The sequence below is a fragment of the Sylvia atricapilla genome, chromosome 30 (genome assembly GCF_009819655.1).
Source record: "Sylvia atricapilla isolate bSylAtr1 chromosome 30, bSylAtr1.pri, whole genome shotgun sequence".
NCBI classification, from domain to species: Eukaryota; Metazoa; Chordata; class Aves; order Passeriformes; family Sylviidae; genus Sylvia; species Sylvia atricapilla.
This window is the reverse complement of record NC_089169.1, coordinates 1,563,939-1,580,524: the sequence shown is the minus strand read 5'-3', so window position 1 is coordinate 1,580,524 and position 16,586 is coordinate 1,563,939. Positions and strand designations below refer to the sequence as shown.

Sequence of the window (16,586 nt, the reverse complement as noted above, 5' to 3'; positions counted from 1 at the left end):
CCCACGTGGCCAAAGCTTGGTCCAGGTAGGGCTGATGACAGAGGGACAGATGAGCCACAGTGGCTGCCCAGAGCCCCCCAGTATATCCCCAGGACACCACAGAACCTGACAGTTTATTTAATGACATTTAGCCTACCAACCAGACTTGTCCTTCCTCACATCCTGTTTTTGGTGGCCAGGGCCTGCAGAGCACCGGCTGATGGCCAATGCCAGATGGCACAGTGCTGGTGGCAGTAGGACAGCTCTGTCCTGTACTTTGGATCCAGGGCCCACACTCTTCCCGAATGTCCTCTGGTGCCAGGGAAGTTGCCCTGAAACCACAGCAGGTAACACACCTGCACACACCTCCCCATTCCTGGGAGCAGGAATTCAGCTGCAGTTGGAACCCTCAGGCTGTTCTGACAGTGCGACAGTGAGTCATGCTGTGAAGGATGTGACCAATGATTCAGAGCTGGAAACATCAACAATTTACATGGAAGGAAGGAGATAAGAGGGAACCCATCTCCCATTTCTGTACCAGAAACAGGCAGCTGCACTTCCAGCAATGAGGCCGACCCTAGAGGCTGCTCACCAGCAGGACATGGTCTGTGCAGCTTCTCATCCCCATCCCTGTCCCCATCCCCATCCCTGTGGGCAGAATGAAAAGCCTCTCCAAGGTGTGCTTGTGTCTCTCCTTATGTTCACATGGCCCCTTTGCCACCCCTGGCCCTGATGCTGTAGCTGCTCCTTGTGCTGATCCACAATAAACAAATCACATCTTGTAGAGCAGATCAGCAAACTCTTGGTTTATTTATGTATTTTAACACCCCACACACAGCACTTTGCCTCTGGATATCAAGTGTGAAGCTGCTGCCTGGAAGGCAAGCAGAGTTTAATTAGGACACACGCTTTTCTGTGCCTCTGATGATAATTACAGCACTGGTAGCTGGGAAAGGGGCTGCTGGAGCAGTGGATGGGGCAGGGATCCCCTGACCCAGGATCCTCTGACTGCTGTGACTCAGCTCCCCTCTGTTGAGGTCTCAGGCTCTCAGAGACCTGAGTCACCTGTAAGGGGGAATTCACTTGTGGCTCTGCCTGTCCCAAGAACCCAAAATTCACCAAAAACTCCCTGTACAGGTGCCTACCCAGTTCTACCCTTAGCTGTGGGCAGAGAATGCACCCCCCCCAGCATAGGTTGTGTTCTCTCCTTTCCACCAAGAGCTGCCCAGGACCCCCAGGGCCAGGTCCCCTCCTCCTTGCAGGGCTTTGCTGTCTCCCACATCAATGGGACTTAGCTGTGATGCCAAGATAATTCCCAGGGATTTAGGAGCTCATTTCATTTGATCTGGCTTGTTAATTCCCAATCAAGTGCTGATTAGAGGCCAGGGAGCAGAGCTAGAAACGGACTTGCAGGTTCTTTGGTGTGGTCCTGGAGGGGAGCAAAAGCTCTTGTGGAGGCTCAGGCCATAACTGCACCTTGTGGCATTGGGAAAGGGAAAGTGGGAATCATCTAGCAGACAGATTCGGCCCAAGTGGGGGATTTAATAGGATTCAACATATACAGACAACAGAACAAAGGGCTCCTGTGCCCATCAGCTGCACCCCACAGCCGCTCCCCCAGCATGGGGCAGCATCACTGGGCTCCTCACCGGACTCATCCAATGTATCCCAGTAAAGAGCCAGGAGCTGCAGGGATTCAAGGGCTTTCTCAGGCTCTCCTCAGTTCTGGAGCTGGTTGTGAGGGCACATCCTTGCTGTTGGGTTAGTGCCAACTCCGGCATTCACTGCCATTCTTGGTAGTGAAGGGGAAGCTCCGGCTGCAGGGCAGGAACATCCTGCTCTGTTCTGGTCTGGGAAAGCTCTGAACATGCAAAAAAGGACTCATTCCTTCAGGATTCACCGTCGGCTGCTGGATCTTGGTGGGACTTGGGAGCTGTCGGTGCTTCGACCGCGGAATCCTGCAGCTGTGACCTCCTCCAGGAAGCTGCCAGGAAAGGTTCAGGTCAGTGGAACAAGGGCCAGAGACCTGCTCATGGCACCCTGATACTTGTCTGAGAGGTGTCCAAGGCCAGAGGGGCTGTGACTTGTCCCCAGCACACGCCTCCAGCCCGCTGGCATCACACACCCAGGGCTGGGAGCAGCTCCCAAAGCCAGGAATGCTCCCAGCCGGAAGGATGCTGCCAGAGGATGGTTCCTCTGGCAATGAGACACCACAGCCATTCCCAGGCTGACTCATCCCTCAATGTGCTGATCAGGTGATCTCAACAGCAATGCTTTAAAAAGCACCCAAAAAGATAAAGAAATACAAATCAAGACATGCCACAAATGCTACAGAAATGGGATTCCCCTAAACTGGGGCTGGAGCAGTTCTTCCTGCCCAGGCTGTGAATCTTGAGGGTTTTGAAAAATAATAAAACCCTAAAATCCCCTGCAAAACCCTGCAGCAACACCCAGCTCTGAGTCTCACTGGACACAGCTGGGAGGGGGCACAGTCAGGGCACTGCCCATGGTGGCACCAGCTCTGACAGGCTGTGGCACCTGGCTTTGTGTTCCAGCCTCATTGCTGTCTCCTCCAGGTTATTTTTAGGCACTAGAACCAGGCAGAACTGAGCTCTGGCAGGGAATGACTGGTGTTTTTAGGTTCTGTGCTGTCTGGAGCAGGTTGTGCCCGTGACCAGTGACAACTTAGGGTCCCTTGGCACGAGCATATTCCCAGTCTGGAGTGACTGGAGGCAAGAGCCAAACTCCCACCTGCCCTCCAGGGATGAGCTGCACCACAACATATATCCCCCCTGGTGAGGATGCTGTTCCAAGGACCCTGCAGATCTTGCAGGAACAGCTCAGGACCCAGCACAGGCATCTGCAGGTACCTTCACAGCTGTTCCACCCAGCCAGGGCCTGGAGATGAAACTCTCAGGAGAATCCTGTGCAGTGAAGAGGGTCCCCAGGAGGATCCAGTGCCTCCACTGCAGCCGTAACTGGGTAACTGGGTCAGGCCCCACATCCTGGGATTAGTCTCAGGAGGTTTGTGCTCAACCTGCCCAGGATGAGTCAGCCCCAGCACCAGATGTTCCTGGCAGCCCTTTTTATCTGCTTATTGATCCTTTGTAACCCTTTCTTCTTCAAACCCTGAAAAATTGCACTGGAGTCCCTAGGAGCAGAGCAGATTCTCCATCATTTGGGCCACCCCTCTGGGCCACAGATGTTGGTCCCAGTTCCAGCAGGGAGTAAGAACAATGGAACCAGGATTAGGTGCTTACATGGCTGCTCGGCGCATTAACACCCAAATCCCCTTGTTTCTGGTGACATATCTGCCCTAATCCTGCAGGAATCAGCAAGGCCATGGATTATGTGAGGGGTTGGGACACACTAAAACCTGGCTTTCCTCGTATCAGACACCTCATGGATGTGCTGAGATATCCCTGATCCTAGGTACTGTGCTGGAACTGTGGATAGGAGACAGTTTTATTGTCCTTCCATTCTCAGGAGACCTTATGCAAGGGAAAATGGATCATTCGGGACAAGGCTGTTTCAGAACAGGCCCTTTGCTGTCCCCTTCCAGGCAGGACATGGCCACATCCAGCCTCCTTCCAAAGCACCAGCATTTTCTTTTTTTTTTTTTTTTTCCACTTCATTCTTTGAAATGCAAATTTGGATACAGAATCCCAGTTTTTCTGTGAATAATTCAGGGACTGCACAGCAGCAGAGCCCAAACCAGCCCGGGTGGCACCTAGCAGCACCAATCCAAGTGGAGCCAATGATGGAGCTGCAGACCCTGAGCTTCAGCAGCAGCTCAGGATTTTCTCACCATCCCACACTGCGCACTGGGAATCTGGGGAGAATTCCTGCTCTCCTGCCTGGTCAGCAGCAAGCTGTGCCAATGGGAAGCAGTTTCCACTGTGGCCTCAATTCTTTCCTGTGCCCAAAGTGAGTAATTTGGGTTCAGGATATGTTATTTGTATTTATAAACCAGACATTTCCCACTGGGAATTCCATACTGACAGGAATCTTTGCCCACCTTCAGCAAAGCAACTGCAGCTTCATTCAGTGCTGAATTCTCATGTGCTGTTCTGGCTTCCCAGTGTTATGAACTAGAAAAACTCTACCAGCCTGCCCTTAAACTCATGGAAATGCAAGTTAAATCTCCAGCTCAGGGATCTGTCCCTGAGCCACCATGAGCAGAGCTGGGTCTGGAGCACTGACACCCATTTCCATGTGGGGATCCCTCAGGCATCCCAAATTCCTGCTGTGCCAGCAGTTTTACAGGCAGGATCTGCAGGGAGGTGGGCTTTACCTCCTGGTGTTGTGGATGGTGGTCCCACCCAGGACGATGCGGACACCGGGGTTGGAGCGGTTCAGGTTGAACACGGCCAGAGCCTCCTCGTAGGTGGCCCCTCCGATGAGGAATACGATAATGTCCTGAGGCCTGAGATAAAGGCACAAATCGTGGAATGGTTTGGGTTGAAGAGACATAAAAGCTCATCTTGTTCACAGCAGGAATACCTTCCACCAGACCAGGTGGGTCCAAGCCCTGTCCAACCTGGCCTTGGACACTGGGATGGAGCAGCCTCAAATATTGAGTTGGATTCAGACAAAGCCAAGGATAAATCCTACACCTTGGAGGCAGTGATCCATGATCCAGAGGGCACCTCCTCCAGACCCTCCCTCATCCCTGTGAAATGCCAGGCTCAGAGTTGAAAACTGCCCACTGAATGCCCCAAAACCTCTCCTCTCCTGAACTTTCACCCACAGCCCTGAGCAGCCGCCAGCAGCACCATCCCAATCCCTGTGGATCCACACGCCCATGTTTAATGCATGATCTGCCGGGGCTGGGAAATCAGGATCGATTCTGGAGTCAGGCAAGGACACGGCTCTGCCTTGGGGCCCCCAGGCTCAGGGCAGCTCATGCTTGTGACTGATCAGGAACTGCCAGGATTTGTGCCTCAGTTCACCTGACGGGACATTTCCCAGCCAGCAGGGAAATGTGGGATGGTAGAGAGAAGCCAAGCAGGAGGAAGGGGGGAAAGGAGGGAAGCGCCTTTCTCCATCCCAACACAAACTCAGGTGTGCTGTGCACATCCTGCTTTCAAGCGAGCTGCTCCTTCCCTCTCCCATAACCATCCTCCCAGTCCCCTGGAAGGACCAACACCAGGGATTTCTTTCTTGGACCACTGCATGGACAACAAGACCTGGAGAAAAGCTGCTCCTGCCTGGCTGGGACATGGGCACAGAGGGAGCATGTTGGCCACTAGATTTCCATGGATCCCTACACCACTTCCTCCCTGTCCAAGGGGATGTGGGAAAGCAGGGAAAACTCATGGAAAAGGTAGTGCAGTCCTTTCCCAACGTGATCTGTGTCACTACTAACCACCTGAAGCCTGTGTCTCTTCAGAGTCTGGGTTAGGTCTGCATGACCCTCTCCAGCAGGATCCCATTTCCATTGGGAATAGTACTGGCTCAGGCAAGGGAGCTGCAGTTGGACTATTTTGGGCAGTCCCCAAACACCAGATGGCACAGCCATCACAGAGCTTGCTCTGATAAGTGAGGGCTTCATCCTTCACCTGAGCCTCCCAATGGGAATGGCACATCTGAGCCAGCAAGGCAAGCCAGGATGAGACATATCCCGGTCCTAGAAGCCTGCTCCAGGGAACATTCTTGGCGATACAGGACCTCCACATCCATGAGATTTCTGTGCCAAGCCCCAGTTCTGTTTGTCATCAGTCCACCCTCACTGTGGGGATGGCACCAGGGACACCAGGGGCAGCCAGTGTGTCCCAGTGCAGGCTCTGCCCCAAAGGCCCCATGTACCTGTCCCGGAGTGTGTTGGGGCCCAGGTAGGGATACTGGCTGTCCTTCAGCTTTCCCTTGATGAGCTGGTCCAGGGTTTCCTGCAGCAGGGGCTGGTGCTGGGTGTACACATTCTCGATACCCTGCAGCCAGAGAGAAGCTCTTTAGGAAGTGGCCCAGCAAGGAAGGAGGATCAGCAGAGGCACAGCAGGTACTATCCCTGAATTTGGGATTGAGAAGCTCTCCAGCAGCTCATTCCCATTGTTCTCAGTGGAATCAGGCCCTGAAGCCACTGCCCTCTCTGCGAAACCCCAGTCCTGAGGCAGCAGCCCACAGCACTCTTGCCAGCCCTCCTCCTCCAGGCTTCAGTTTTGGTTGAGCCTGTCCCCATTTCCCCAAGGCAGCTCGGTACCTTCAGGCCTTTGAGGAACTGCTTGGTGATGGCCACAGCATCCTTGGGGCTGAACAGGTCACTGCCTCGGGCCCGCTTCCCTCCATACTCCACCACGGCAGACACCAGCTGTGCAGGGAGAGGGCAGGAGCCCTGTCAGCCTGGGAGCTCCTTCCAGGCTGTGGGGAGGAGTCACTGCACAGTGGTGATCATGGAGGTGATCCCAGTGGAACTGCACATGGAGCTGAGGGGGCAGAGCAGCAGCACCCCCACGTCCCCTAGCCCACCCCAACCCTCTTGCTTGAGGAGAGGGTTCATCTTCATCGCCTGCAGCAGCGACATCAGCTCCTCCACACGAGGTGACATCATCCCGCTCCTCCACCTCCTCCCCAGCTGCTTCTGGCACTGCCGCCTGTTCCCTCCCTGCCAGCTCCTCTCCATCCCCAGCCCTTCGCTGCAGCCACTGCCTGTGCTGCAGAAGCTGGGAAAAGTGAGGGAGGAAAAGAAGAGAGGAAGCACATCCCATGTACATGCCACACTTCCCTCCCAGTAGGTTCCTTCGTTTTTACATCCTTCATAATATCACAGCATCACAGACGAGACAGGAGTAGAAGGGACCTCTGTAGTCCAACCCCCAACATCACTGATTTATGATATGGAAATCGAGTCAGTTACTTAAAACACTTTTTAAAGCCACACCCACAGGTCCCAGCCGAGCTCAAGAGCTCTGTGCAACAATGCAGCCCAAGAGCAGGCAGGTTTCACCCCAAAGAGCAGCGATGCCCTCATTCCGTGGGACACGAGTGCTGCCCCTGCCCCGCCCCACCCCGGGGTTACCTTGCGGTACCTGTCGGTGCCGCCGCGGCCCCGCAGCTCCTCCAGCAGCGCCGGGAGGCCGCTGCTGCCGTGGCGTTCGTAGCGCAGCGCGTAGAGCATCACCAACCGTGCGGCGTCCAGCTCCGACACCCGCGGGCTCTGCAGCAGCCGCCGCACGCTCTGCGGGACACACGGCGCCTCAGGGACCGTGCAGGGCCACTCCGGGGCCCACAGCCTCAGGGACACAGAGGCAGACTGCCTGCATAGGTGTCACTGTCTTATCGTCATTTATCAGTCACTCATCACTGTCACTTATCAGACTGGTTTCACTGGTGTCGCTGCCCAGCAACAACAGTGCCACAGGAGCAATGCAAGAGAATGCAGCTGTGGCACAAACCCCATAGCCCGGCTCCTCAGCTGTTCCACAGGTGGATTTGATGGAGTACAGGTTGGGTTTGGGTCTTTCCATTGAGCTCGGAATTCACAACCCACCTCTGATGGGCCCTGAGCCCCTTGTGGTGCTGCAGAAGGGGGAAGTTGTGCATGGGCACTTTGAGACACCTCCAAGCTCTGCCTGGGTCTCTACAGCTTGAGCAGAGCCACCCCACAGGTTGGTTTTTATTGGCTCCGAAAAACCCCTCAGGCAATCCCTCCAACTCTATTTCCTTTTTGGAAGGTGCAAGGCAGAGGCATCCAAGTCTCAGCAAACCTTCTGAGGATGTGAGATGTGCAGGAACAAACAGCACATTTGGAAGCAAAGGAGGGAAGGAGTTAAAGCATGGAAAGAGAGATCCCAGCTACAGGGAAGAGCAGGGATCTGTTATCACTCCTGATCTGCTGCTGGATTCACCACCCTGGCCCAGATGTTTGTTGGCATCAATTTGACTAATGCTGACAAAAACAGGGCATAAAATCCTGGCTGTGAGTAGGATCAAGAGAAATTTCACCATTCAAGGTCAGGAATTCACCTGTAAGGGGAGGGCCGGAGCCCCAGGGAGGTTCCTGTGCTGGCAGTGCCAGGACCAGCGAGAGGCAGAGAACAGAACAGCCATTGTCCATGGGAGGAGCCGGGATTCCAACCCTCCATTCAGCTCCCAGGGCTCATGCTCTGTGTCAGGGTTAATGAGAGCCCAGGGGAGGAAGAACCCAAATGTCCTGAACTGTGGGGCCCAAGGCCACCAGAGATCCAACAATCCCTGAAGTGACATCAGAGGAGAACAATTCCACCCTTATTCTGGGCTTTGGCTGCTGCTTCTTGTCCTGTGGCCTTGCCCCTCTCGCTGCCATTGGGAGCTGCAGCAGGGACAGCCTAGGGCAGAGTGGCTGCAGGGACAAAGATCCCACTTACAGGAGTTTCCATTTACTTCCAAGCTGTTGCATATCTTCCAGTGCCTCAGTTGCTGGAAATACAACAGGGCTCTTCAGCCACAGGGCTGGAAGGAAACTGAGGCAGCATTTCTGCTCTAAAACTGCAGAAACACTGTGTAGAGCAGGACCAAGGTGACCCGAGGAACACCAGGATCCACCTGGCATTAGCTCTGTGCTATGTATATTCCATGAAAAATCATGGCTTATGGTGCAGGGAGGGAGCAGACTGGGAATATTTGACTTTTAAACTGCAACAACCTGAACTGGAGACAGTGATACAGCATGAGAACCTCAGAGGCTGCTACTAGCAAACACATTTCTGGCTGCATTCCCAGTTCTATATTCAGCCATGTAAATCCTGCCAGACACCAGCTATGGAATCCCATCCCTACACTCACTGGTCCATAGGGAAGCATCAGCCTCGGACATGGGAGCACATTCTATCTCTGGGGACAGTCCAGTGTTGTCCCCTTGGGCCCTACCTGAAGTTCAGACTCACAGAGGTGGGGAAGAAACTGATCTCAAACTTGCTGGAGATGCTTTTCCTCATTTCCCAGTCCCTCTGCTTCCCCAGTGCCATGAAAGGGTTTGTTAAATGTTTGGAATCCCCCTCTGCTACTGAAAATCAAGGAATCATTTCTCAGAAGTGAGTGGCTGCTCCAATCCTGCTCTGAGCCAGCTCCATCCCAAAGCTGCTGTTGAACTTCAACCTGAATCCATCACCACTGACTCTGCCAGACCCTGCTCCAGTAATGGCACCAGGGGCCACGTTCAGCTATCACAGAGCCTCTCTCCATCTTTTCCAGGCCTCTCTGCCAAATAAATCTTGGATTTAAGATGGTTTCTGTGCACATTTGTACTGTCCATTTCCATTAAAAAAAAATAGGTAAAGACAATTCCATGGATATCAGCTCTTCTCCTGCTTAACAAATACATCAGCTCCTGCATGGCATCTTGAGGTTGTTTTATCCTGGTGCCTGCCAGAAGCCAACCGGCTGAATATAATGAAAGAATGTTGGATTGTGGGACGTAAGGACAGGATTTGCAAAGATACTTCTCAAGCCAGTTATTAACGATGACTCATTCCTATCTGAGCTGAGCACTGAGGAGCAATTCCACACCCAGAGTCCCTCCCTACAGGATATCCACACACAGAGCTCCCAGCATCAAATCCCCACTCCCAAGGGAGTGATGGGATGAACCCCCCCAATCCAAAGCCAGGATGAGTACCTGGAGGGCACTGGAATGGTCATTCTGGCAGGCCAGCTCCTGCTCCACCTCTGACACCTCCAGCAGGTTCCGCTCTGCCACAAGCCGGGACAGCTCCCCCACCACTGTCACGTGCTTGGACACTGTGCCTGACATCTTCTTGAACTGAGGGTAGTTCTCCACAAAGGCCTGTGATGGGAAACTGAGGCAGTAGGTGCTTCCAGGGAAAAGCAGGAGATAGAAGATGGGTGCAGCCAGCCATAAAATGTAAAAACTCCCAGCAATCCAAGCCCTGTGCAGGTGTGCAGAGGATCAGATACCTTGATCCCAACAGCCCACAGAATTTCTCTCCTCTCACTACCAGGAGATTTTTGGGTGGGATGTACTTTTTATTTACTCCAAACATTAAAAGATGGGACACAGCTGGGATGGACTTTGTCTGTACCTTCATATCCGCGATGGACTCCAGCTTCTGCTGCTCCTTTGGCTTCCTCCTCTGGAAATCTTCCATCAGGTTCTTGATGTTGGTGCCAATCTCAGCAAAGTTCAGGTACATGTTCTGTGTGGAAGAAAACGGGAAGCAGAGGGAAACTCACTTGAGAGAGTCTTGACAAAGGAAGAGCCTTGAGCAGTTGCGAGAAGGTGGCTCCATCCCCCAAAATCTGCAGCAGGGTATGAAATCAAAATACAAGTAGGGCACATTATGTCACATCAAATGTCACTGGTGCTGCACACTGACTGGCACATCCCCACCCTGAGCCTCAAAGTCATCAGGAAGCTCCTTTCCCGTGGCAAACCCCCAGATTTGGGCGCTGGTGAAGCCCCCCTGGGACACCTACGTTGGCATAGAACTCGTCATTCTCAGCTGACAGGACCACCTCCCGCAGGTCCTTGCTGATCCCTGGCACCCGGGACAGGTCGATGCGGTTGTTGTTGATCCCCAGCAGCTCGTGGACCATGGCCTGGTACGTCCACTGCCAGGGGACAGAGGAAGGCAAAGGCATGACCTTGTTGAGACACAGCACTGGGAAATCAATGGACTTCAGCTGAACCCAGCCAGAGCTGCTCCTGCTACCTCAGGACACACAGCAGAGTCTGGGTGTGTGTCCCTCAAACCAGCCAGGACATTCCAATGAAAATAAACATCATTGATAAATAATCAGTTGGGGAGACAGTGCAGAGGGAAATCACCCCCCTCCAGGGCCATTCCAGAATCACAGTATCATGGAATAGTTTGGGTTGAAAAGGACATTAAACTCATTCTTTTCATGGCAGGAACACCTCCCACCAGATCAGGAATTCCTGCAGGTAACCTCAAAAGAGACTGGAGAGGGATGGGGGTTAACATTCCTGTTCCAACACCTTTGTTTGCCACCAAAATCCCCAACTTTCTGCCCAGGCAGGGAGAGGTCCCACAGTTCCACTGCAGAATTCCCTACATGCTCCACTGGCAGGAGCCTTTCTGCATGTCAGGAGTTTCTATTTTTATCCTGAGAAGTCTAATAATAACCCAGAGAGAACAGTGACAGCTGATCAGAGCCTTGCCATGCCTAACACTCCATTTACATCCCTGGGAATCTCTTTGGGATAGGAAATCCTGAAACAGCAAGATAATGCCCAATGCTGAGCACAGTGCTAAACACCATAAACCAGGTGTGAGCTGGGCTGTGACAGCCACACCCCTCTGTGACACAGATGTCACCTCCAGATCCTGCAGAACTGGTGTAACAGCAGATCTGGGGCTGCTGATCCCACCCAGGTGCAGCTCCTGATCCCCAGATTCCAAGGAACCCCACAGAAATGAAGGGAGACCAACAGATCCTGCCAGGATCTGCAGCACAGCATGGAACAAATAAATCCAACAGCTCTCAGCAAATCCAGCAGCCATCAACAACAGGTGGAGACTCAGCAGGGCAAGGTCACTCAACAGCCATGTGCTGCCCACAGCCCAACAAACAACCCCTGGGAAAGGCTCTGCAAACACTGGGGCTCCAGAAGCCACACGGAAGTGCCAGTGGCCCTGTTTTCCAGGGTGCTGGGTCCATCTGCCACTGAAGCCAGCACAAACAACCCCCACTCAGGTCTGGAAAACCTAGCCAGGGGATAAAAGAGGTATTTTGCTGGGATTGGGGGTGGGAAGCAACACTTTTCTCTCCTACATCCAACCCACGACCTGCCAGTCCAGCTGCTGCAGGACCTGGCACACCTGGGTGTGACTCACCTGGTTCAGGAGGGGGGTGATGGCATCGTCCGACCGGTCCAGGATGAGGAGCAGGGGAGGGACCTCGGTGCGCCGGAAATCAAACAGCTCGTACTCCTTCGTGATCACTTGCTGTGGAGAAATGGGAAAAGTCCTGCTTGAACACCTGGAAAAGGCTCCCTCTAAGTGTAGATTTATGCACAGAGGGGAGGGAGGGTGAAACCCCAACTGTGGTGGTTTGTCTGCACTGCCAGGGAAGAGCTGAAGGCCCCAGGGAACTGGGACACGGCTACCAGGAATGCTGTACCCCAGCTGCTGCTCTGGGAGCAGAGTGGGACAGGACCTGTCCGGTGCTGGGCCCCAAAGTAAATGATGGAATTTACAGGAATCGACTGAAAACAGGTGTTTCCCTTCAGTGGATCCACATGTAAAAAACTAACCAAGACTGAACTTATCCCAAGGGGATGTGCTGTGGGTTCCTCTCACCTTCACACACTCGGCCAAGCGCTTTGCTGGCTCCGAAGAGAGCTGGTACCGGATCATGGGGCACTTCTTCAGGGACAGGAGCAGAGCAGTGAGCCCCTGGGTTGTCCTGGTGAGCTGAGCAGGGTCCCAGCTGCGACCCTGGAAGGAAAGGCTGCACTGGTCCCAAACTTTCCCACATCTTAGTTTCAAAGTCCTGAAGTTTCACAGGAAAGCACAGCTGCACTGGAGCAGCAGGTGCCCTGGGGCTGAACCCGAACTCCCCAGTGTTTCTCTGCTCGCCAAGACCCATTCCCCTCGTGTGGCCCCTCCGGCAGCCCCCCATCACCCCACTTCACGAGGGCTAAGCATTGCCCAGTGTGAGGACAACTCGCCATATTCCTACCCGACAGCAGCCCAGGAGGTTGAGGGAGAAGACGTGTGGGTTCACTGCAATGTAGTCGCCGTAGAACTCCTGAGGAGGAGAGCAGGACAGTCCCGTGTCTCTAACCCTGACCCCAGCAAGAGCCATGTGCCAGCGCTGGCCACCCAGCCCCAACCACCACCTGAACACACTGGCTCAGACCATCCTTCCTTCCTTCCTCCACCCCAAACCCCTCCAAGCCCCACAACCTCGCTGACAACTCCGCTCCCATTTGTACTGTGCATTGCTCCAGTGCCCAGCTCTTCATCAGCACCACAAACATGGAATACTGGAATTACTGACTTTGGAAAAGCCCTTTAAGACCATTGAGTCCAACCACCCCTCCAGCATTGCCAAGGCCACCACTAATCCATGTTCCCAAGTGCCACGTCCACATGGATTTGAACTTGGCAGCACCTTGTGAGATACAAGAAGAGCAGCAGCTGTGAGAGTACAGGGCACAGAGAGATGGGACCTTTTGTTTTTTACCTCTTCATCCCACATTTGTGTCCTTCCCTCATCCTACCCAGGCCTGTCACGTGCCAGTTGGGAACAACAGCCCTCCTGCTCCCAGTATCTGGAAGCCTGGACTTTCCCTTTGCTTTTGGGTTTAGATCTACCCAAAACATCCAAACTTCACCTGGACTTCAGCCACGACCTCCTGCTCATCAGCCTCAGCCAAGGCCTTCACATCACTCTTGCTGATGACGTTGCTGAAATCTGGGAGGAAACAGGGAAGGGACAGTGGGGCTCCACGCAGACCCTGTGGGACAGCCTACTCTGATCCCCTCCAGAGCAGGAGTAGATCCCACAGAGACCCTCTAACGCTGCAGCTGTGGGTGCTGGAATTCTGAGCCACCTCCCAGGGATGCTCTGAACTCTCCCCAGCGCCTGGTCCTGCTGTGTCCTGCAGAGCCACAATGACATCTAGAGGCCACTTCACCCAGCTCCTGGGATCCTACTGACTAATTCCTGGGCTGGAGGACTGGACTTCAACCCCAAACCATTCTTCATTCATTCCCAAATTCATGAGGCATTCCATGTCATGAGCAGGACACACAGGAATTCACTGCCTGATACACCCAGCACAGGAAGGTGTCATGTGACCTGCAGTAAGGTGTGGAGCATGTCCCATCCACACTGGGATGCAGAACCTGTTCCAGATTTATGGACCTCCAGGACCCCTGGATTCTTCATACTCACAGATGAAGTACACGCTGTACTTGGGCCTTCGCAGCTCCTGCACCAGGAGCTCCACGTTCTCCTGTATGGAAAGAGCACGAGGGAGGGCAGAGTTAAGGAATATGGAATAGTGGAATCGTTAGGATTGGAAAAGCCTCTGAGATCTTGGTGTCCAGCCATCCCCCCAGCACTGCCAAGGCCACCACCAACCCCATCCCCGACTGCCACATCCACACGGATTTGAACAATTCCAGGGAAAGTGGCTCCACTTGTGCCAGGGCTGTACAACTCTTTCCATGAAGGAATTTTCCTGAATATCCAACCTAAACCTCCCCTGCACGATCCGAGGTGCAGGATCGTTTCCTCCCGGTCTGGTCTGTACCTTGGTGGGCCGCAGGAAGCAGATGGCCTTGAGGTGTTTCATGGGCTCCCTGTTGGGAGAGTCGAGGCGCTCGAAGAGATAAACCTCGCGCTGCAGGATCTCGGACTGGGTGTACACCACACTCACGGCACCGGTCTGAGGGCGGCAGGGGGGCAGCGCCCGTCACGGCGGCCCTGGGCCCGGCTCCCGGCCCCGCGCCCCTCCGCGCTTCCGACCCCGCCGCTCACCGTCTCCCGGTCCATCAGCAACACCTTCATGCCGGGGCCGCTGTCCTCAATCATCTTGGACACGTACTGCCGGACCGCGAGCACCGCGTTCATCTTGGCGGCGATGCTCCTCTACCGGGGTGTCTGTGACCCGCTCCGGCCCCGCCCCGCCCGGCCCCAGTGCCTGCTGGGAGCTGTAGTCCGGCGGCGGGAGCGAGCCCCAGTGCCTGCTGGGAGCTGTAGTCCGGCGGCGGGAGCGAGCCCCAGCGCCTGCTGGGAGCCGTAGGCCGGCGGCGGGAGCGAGCCCCAGCGCCTGCTGGGAGCCGTAGGCCGGCGGCGGGAGCGAGCCCCAGCGCCTGCTGGGAGCTGTAGTCCGGCGGCGGGAGCCGTAGGCCGGCGGGCGGGAGCCGTAGGCCGGCGGGCGGGAGCCGTAGGCCGGCGGCGGGAGCAGCCCCGGCGGCCCGCAGCCTCGGCCCGTCCTTCCCTCCCGAGGGGACTCGGCAGTGGAAATGGCTGGGGAGGACGGAGCACTGAACCCAACCAGACTCAGCCCAGACGCACTTAAACCCACCCAAACCTACCTTAAAACAACACAACCTCACCCCAACCCGCGCTAAGTCCACCCTAAAACAAACCAAATCCATCCGAACCCATCTAAAGCCCACCCCAAACACACACAAACTCCCTCCGAGCCTACCCAAACCCACTCCAAACCACCCCAAACATCCCCACATCCTCCCAGACCCACCCCGAGCCCCCAGAAAGGCTCGGCACACCCGAGGGTCCCCTGGGGTCCCCAAGGACAAAGGACGTGACAGGGTTTCGCTGAACAAGAGGCAAAGCTGCTCCTGGAAACTCGGGGGTGGGAGATGCTGGTGCTGCGGGACCAGCCTGGCCTCGGTAATCACCGGGAGCACCACCCTGGGATTAGGTGCTATTCCCGGCGGGACAGAGCTGACCCGAGGCCAGGCACTCCCCCACTGCCAAAGCCCTATTTATAGCGGGGGATAACAATTAATTCATGATTATGTCCTGCCTTTCACTTCCAATTAAGCGGCTCCCCAGTTCCTCTCAGAGTGACGGACACCTTTGTCGTCTTTAATCCTTCAATTTCCTGACGAGATTTTACTTTTCACTTCCAAATACTCTGGGTCTTCTTTCCTGGAGGCTGTGAAGTTTTGCACATGTATGGATCTTCATACAAACCCTAAAGATCTGAGTGGTTTAAATGGGGATTTACCTAGAAAAATACAACTCAAATATTTTCTTTTTAACATTTTTTTATTTCTTGCCTGCTTTTGTTTCTCATATCCAAACTGATGCCTTAAGGAGTGTGTGGGTCCTCCTGGCCAAAGGACACACGGAATTTTATCTGTGAAGTAACCAAACCCAGGGTGTAATCTCCTCTTTAAATCCATCTTTTTCCTTGTCCTTAGGGAAGACAAACCCCTTCTTGTGCCATTTTAATGAAGAGAATCACAAACCAAATCTCTGAGGCTTCTTGGTGGGATGTTTATCCCTGGTTTGCAGGTAAAACATTTTAAACAACTTTTATTCTGCCGAAGTTTTACACTTTTCATTCCCCACAGGCTGATTGGTGGGGTAGGAGAACAGTTCATGTCCTGGGAGTGGATGGAATCATGGAATTATTTAGGCTGGAAAAAACCTCTGCATTTGCAATAATTTTTAATTTGAACCTTCCTTAAGAATTTATTCAAGTAAAATTTCTGTAATAACCCTGATTTAACCTCACCAATAACTGCCCTGGGCCTGTCACCACTGGCCCAGCACGAGGACGGACATTGGTCCCTAAGTTGAGGCAATAGGATTGTCTGGGATTATGGCACTGCTATTTTAAGGGATCGAATTTGGTGTCGATTATTTCAAAAGCAATGGATTCTCCACTCCTGATTCCAAGGAGAAATGGCCACGGCAGCCTGTGCTTCCTGGGACATCACCCAGCACCTCCTGGGTGACCTGGGAACAGGAGTCTTCCAATCTGACACAGAACTTGTGTCCCAGGCATCTCCTCAGGAAAAATGCTCCATGAAAAGAGGCTCTTGGCAGTAAAATAAGGCCTGGATGAGTTTCCAGCTTTGGAGGTAAGGAATCATAAGGGGCTTCACCTCGCCTTGTAATTGCTTTACAAGGCAATTGTGCTTTTTCTATTAGCAGTGAGA

At 53.9% G+C, this 16,586-nt stretch overlaps 1 protein-coding gene across 2 annotated transcripts; it reads right to left on the bottom strand.

Moving 5' to 3' along the window:
* Positions 1-1,501: 1,501 nt before the first annotated feature.
* On the bottom strand, positions 1,502-14,565 carry VPS45 (vacuolar protein sorting 45 homolog). 2 transcript variants are annotated; one of them, XM_066337941.1, is made up of 15 exons: positions 14,428-14,565; positions 14,201-14,335; positions 13,840-13,900; positions 13,277-13,356; positions 12,619-12,687; positions 12,237-12,374; positions 11,772-11,882; positions 10,390-10,524; positions 9,996-10,109; positions 9,572-9,739; positions 6,995-7,153; positions 6,179-6,286; positions 5,788-5,909; positions 4,274-4,405; positions 1,502-1,963 (listed from the first exon to the last, which is right to left on the bottom strand). In XM_066337941.1, exons 1-15 carry the CDS (start codon positions 14,518-14,520, stop codon positions 1,876-1,878), a joined length of 1,713 nt encoding a protein of 570 aa, XP_066194038.1. In that variant the 5' UTR covers positions 14,521-14,565; the 3' UTR covers positions 1,502-1,875. The 2 variants fall into 2 exon arrangements, with proteins under 2 accessions (XP_066194038.1, XP_066194039.1); XM_066337942.1 differs by lacking the exon at positions 10,390-10,524.
* Positions 14,566-16,586: the final 2,021 nt, after the last annotated feature.